Source organism: Sitophilus oryzae, unplaced genomic scaffold (assembly GCF_002938485.1).
Source record: "Sitophilus oryzae breed Bouriz unplaced genomic scaffold, Soryzae_2.0 scaffold_1518_pilon_pilon, whole genome shotgun sequence".
Taxonomy (NCBI): domain Eukaryota; kingdom Metazoa; phylum Arthropoda; class Insecta; order Coleoptera; family Curculionidae; genus Sitophilus; species Sitophilus oryzae.
This window is the reverse complement of record NW_022146190.1, coordinates 439,006-444,106: the sequence shown is the minus strand read 5'-3', so window position 1 is coordinate 444,106 and position 5,101 is coordinate 439,006. Positions and strand designations below refer to the sequence as shown.

General features: G+C 33.4%; 1 protein-coding gene across 1 annotated transcript in view; it reads right to left on the bottom strand.

Annotated features, from left to right (window-relative positions):
* Nucleotides 1–422: 422 nt before the first annotated feature.
* Nucleotides 423–5,101, bottom strand: part of LOC115878588 (death-associated protein kinase 1-like) — a 72,405-nt gene continuing 67,726 nt past the window's right edge. The window contains exons 14-15 of the mRNA XM_030895136.1: nucleotides 3,087–3,320; nucleotides 423–967 (exon numbers count right to left, since the gene is read on the bottom strand). Coding sequence (XP_030750996.1) covers nucleotides 825–967; nucleotides 3,087–3,320 — 377 coding nt within the window. The 3' untranslated portion in view covers nucleotides 423–824. The remainder of the gene's footprint in view (nucleotides 968–3,086; nucleotides 3,321–5,101) is intronic.

Here is a 5,101-nt window from a genome sequence, read left to right as displayed (position 1 = left end):
CGATTTAGCCTACACGATGTGACAAATTATGTTCATGTGTCCAACGTTGGAAGGCGTTTGACACATCGTGTGGGACCGGCTTTAGAGATAAACGTGGAATCCTTCGATCGTTTTTTTGACCAATTCTGATCTAACAGATCAAGTCTGTGGATTTGGTCTGGGACACGCTCGGTCCGCCACAGGCTTGGCCTGCCACAGACTTGGTCCGTCACACAAACACAAAGTTTTTATTTACAGATCAAGTCCGCAGGCTAAATCCGCAAGCCAAATCTTCTGATGTATGGGGGGCTATTAGTTTATGTAGCCTTATTCTGTATTCTGACAACATACATACCAGTTTTAAATACCATAAAAAATATAGATGAGATCTTTATGGAAAAATATGTCTCATTACTGTATATGAAAATAATGTTTTAATATTCAACCTATATTTCTGATATTATTTTATTTGATATAATATGTATGTGCATTATTTGTACGTTTGATCAATTTTTTGAAGATATTAAATAAACTTAATATTATTTAATTTCAACATCCTAATTTCAAAACAGTTTTAATTAATCATATAATATCTAATTTAAAATTTCAGTTATGACAACATATGATTACATTTTTATTAAAGTGGTAAATGTATGTCATTAACTTAAAAGAAATTCTAACCACTGAGAAACAAACTTAGCAAAGAACATTACCTATACTTCGTATACAAAATCAAAGTATCTATATATATATACAAACTACTTATAACATACGATCGAAAAAACGGCGTCAAAGAATCAAGTCTGGGAATGACAATAGATAAAAAATTTTGCCGTGGTCAAGCCCTAGACGTTATTCACTTGGCCGCACTCTTCTTTGTTTTTTTTAATAGCATGCTCAACTAGAACTTTAAAGATTGGAGCTGATTTAAGTACTATGTCTGCAGCGTCTTGTCTCTCTAGTTCATGCAAACTCGTTATTAGAGCTCCTAAATAGAAAATGATCTAGTTAAATATCTATACTAAAAAGATATAAAAGTAGTCCTAAACTTGAACAACTAAAACTATTGTTATACTTGGAACCTATAATGTGTAACAAAATATAAAACAAGATATTCGAGAATAACTGACAGATCTAGTACGGCATATAAATCACACTAGACCGACTCGTTTTGGCGGGAACGCTACGCGCATATCATTGCGCACGCCGCCATTATGGGTGCCAGCAACAGAAATTAACCAGTGTCGTAGTCAGTCGTAGTTTTTGTCATCGACAACATACAGTTACGGCAGCTTTGAGTCAGTAGCGTGCGGCTTAATTTATTTCATTCATTTCTTGAGTGATATATTTTGTTTTTTTTAGTTTTATTTTTTTTATTGTGTGATATATTTAGTTTTTGTAGTTTTATTTTCGTTTCTTGTGTGTTATATTTTGTTTTTGTAGTTTATTTTTGTTTTTCTGAACATTTTTAATATAATAGTGGTTTGGTAGTGTATTATATATTATATCACTTATTAATAAAATATTGTTCATACCAATATTTTTAAGTTTAATAATTGCGTCAAATACAATTTCCTTCAAATGTTTACCTGTGCATGTAGTGTGATAAAAAAAAATAAGCTAGGGATTGCTTCTAATTGGTTTGGATACCACTTACCATAACAACCAGGGACACGCCGCCCATATGGGCAAAGTCGTGCGGCGCACGACGGCGCCCAAGCCCTAAAGGCGCCTGCGGTCACTGACTTTAAAAAATAATAAAACCATTTTTTGGAACTTATCAACAAATTAACATAAAATTTAAGTAATACTTTTATCTATGACCGCCAGTGGTGAAAATATATTATCCACCAATGTCGAGCGCCGCGCCGCTGGTCATTGGAAATTTTGGCTTAATATTATAATATTGGAGAAAGGCGCCTATCCTTATTTCGCACGACGGCGCCGAAAATACTTTTCGCGTCCCTGATAATAACATTACCCGAGCTGGTTTAAACTCGCTGTTCCCCTTCTCCTGGTCCTCAAAACCCACAATATTATCACGATCACTATTATAAAATAAGTTGAACTTGATATTCATATTATCAATACATAGAACACAATATCGATTAAGTTCATCCGGTTCATTGAAACTTTCAACTTTGCTTTTTAGAGTCTCAAATACACTAAGATTTTCTAAGCCAGGTTTGATATCGATGTCATATATTCATTTTCTTAGTGTCTCTGGGTCTCTGGACGTGGAAGGCAAAATAGATTTGTCAAAAGCGTCTTGTATATTTTTGGCCGGGAAAAGTATATATCGCCAGACATTTATATTTAAATTCATCAGTTTCTTCCTTTAGCTGATTTGTTAATTAGCGAAATTTGAATATTAACAAAATTTGCTACGTCCATTGATGGACATAATTTGTACGTAGCCTCTTTATATTGTTCTACAGATATTTTATTGGGTATTTCTTTAATTCTTGTTTGTAACTCCTGGTATGTTTTTTTAATTTTAATTGTCTATTCTCTACAGTTAAATGTTTAATTTATTTTATCATTTTTACTTTTCGAGGAGTATGCGCGGTTTACGATTTATTTGTTTTTTAGATAAAAGTATTGTGTAAATAAAATTCAGTTTCAGTCAATTACATTATTTTTTTAATACGACCCTGTCTATCAATAGTTTATTTTGTGGGAAATTTTTTGATACGTTTTAATCCGGCCCTGACTCGGCACCCATAATGGTGTTTTCAAGGTCAAATTTTATAGAAATTCTAAACAATGGAATCTGGGCAGATTTAGCCTGCCGTGTGCTTTATATGCCGTGTCTATAAAGTATAGAGCATGATAAAAAAGATTTATGATCAAGCGTGCTTTACTTTAAAACAATTAGCAATTGTTATGGGACATTTAATTTATTTTATATGTTAAGTCAAATCGCGCTTGAATAAAAAACTTTTTTATTACACCTTATTTTAATAACCAATGACGAAATAACACATTACTTAAGCCGAGTAAATAGAGAGAGCATCATATGAAAGGTGTTTCTTATGATTTTCTAAGAAAACTGATATTTATACACCACTTACCTACTAAAATGCATTACTTTTACAGTTACTTACCAATAGTACATTGAGAAGTTGTCAATAGCCTCATGGTGTGACTAGAATGTTGCGAATCTAATGCAGCTATTTTTTTCTGACAAAGTCCCAGTCTAAGAGCCAATAAGCACCAATCTCTGCCATGGGACTCTGGCGGATCCAATAAACCACAAAGTCGCAGTTTTATTGGTCCAGGTAATTCTTGAATACCCAAAATACAACCCCATTGGATGTGTCTGGCTAGACCAATATCATCTATAAGTGAAATTAAGGTAAGAAACAGAATTTATGTGTAAGTCCTAAATCACTATTTATACGTTTTCTATATTTTGGGATTTTGTTTTAAAAGAAATTTAAAAACATACTGCGATCAAAACTAAAACTGATTTACGAAACTGATGACATTATTGCCAAAAAGAACGCTAAGGCAATTTTTAAAAGACAAGGAGCTAGAAATGCCTACACCGAAATGTCGAAATTGTGTAAATTAGTATTGACAATAGGCAACTCAAAATAAGATCGCAGCGCCATAGCGTCGACGACTCGTACTAATCTATGGGCTGTTCCGCATCATTCCGCCATTTATTTAATTGTTTTCTTGTAGTTTGGGTTGCGTGTTTGGTGTCTGTTTTCGAGTTTTTTTAGTTGGTTTTGGACAGTTTTGTGGTTTGTGAACATTTTTTATTTGTTCAAAGACTTCGGTTTTCATCATGCGATTAAGCATTTTGAAATATATGCGGTATTTGGACGGATCCACACATTCCAAATGTGTGGTTGAAAAGGAAAATGTCCTTAATGCAGGGCATTTAATTTTGGTTGGGAAAACCGAATTCACAAGCGACTGGATTAATCTTTATGGTTTGTGTTTACAATCCAGTGCCATTAATTCGGATCCACATGAAATTAAGGGAACTTTAACCACTGAGGAAGCCACTGTAAAGATTAAAGAAATGCATTGTTCTTGTAAAGCCGGTAACAGTGGTAAATGCAAACATGTTTCGGCCGTTCTTGTAAAATGTGTGAGGTAAAATCAACATTTTTAGTTTTATTTTTGAGTTTGATTGCTATTTATTTGTATTTTGTTTAGAGAGGTCATTGAGAGTTTAGAAGAAATATCTCCAACTGACATAAAATGTGTTTGGTCAACACAAAAGGTAGTTACCAAAGAGCGATATAAGCCTGTTCCTGTAGATAAAAGGCCCTTTTTTTATAGACAAGGTAAAACATTCCAATATTGAAACGGATGACAATAGAATTAGGACCTTTTTTGCCAAAACCTGCCAAACTCTGCTACGTACATGCACAGAGTAGTAACTAGTTAAATAAATAAAAGATGTGTGTCTATATAATGGTAGTATTTATTTTTATGTAAATAGGTATAAAGTAAAAATATATTGTATGACTAAAAATAACATGCAAAAAAATATATGTATATTATTTAAAAAAAAATAAGTACCAAAACAGTTCAAAATATCAGTGCCCAATAAATCGTTAATAATAATATAATAAGTTGTTATAATGTCAACATTTTTGAGGTATTCACTTGCACTTCTGCATCCCTAAACTTTGGTTCCGTAGGTGGTGAAGAACGTTTTAGAGCTGTTTTCTGTAGCAACAGTATCTTCCTCGTCTTCTACGTCTTGTTCACATTCCGGATTCGGATTGGTTTTCTGTTTCTCTTCTACCAGCTCTACGGATATCCCTGGATGATGGAGCTGCCTCTGAGTCAAGCACTAGTGGCAGATTTTTTATGGGGACAGCGGCTTTCTTTAAAAATTTCTCCGTTTTTTTCTATCTAAAATAAAAATATCAGTTAGCCTTAGAATATCCTATAACCTAACAAAACCCACCTTTATGAAAATAATCTTGGTCTGAAAAATGTAATGAGCACACTCGCATATGATCTGAAACTTTCTTTCCAATTTTCAATGCCTTAATCCAAATTTTTCTTCGATCCACCAGCTCTGTATTTCCAAGTTTGGTTTCCACAATACTTTCGACAATGGTAGCAATACGTAACTGAACGAAGTACTGAT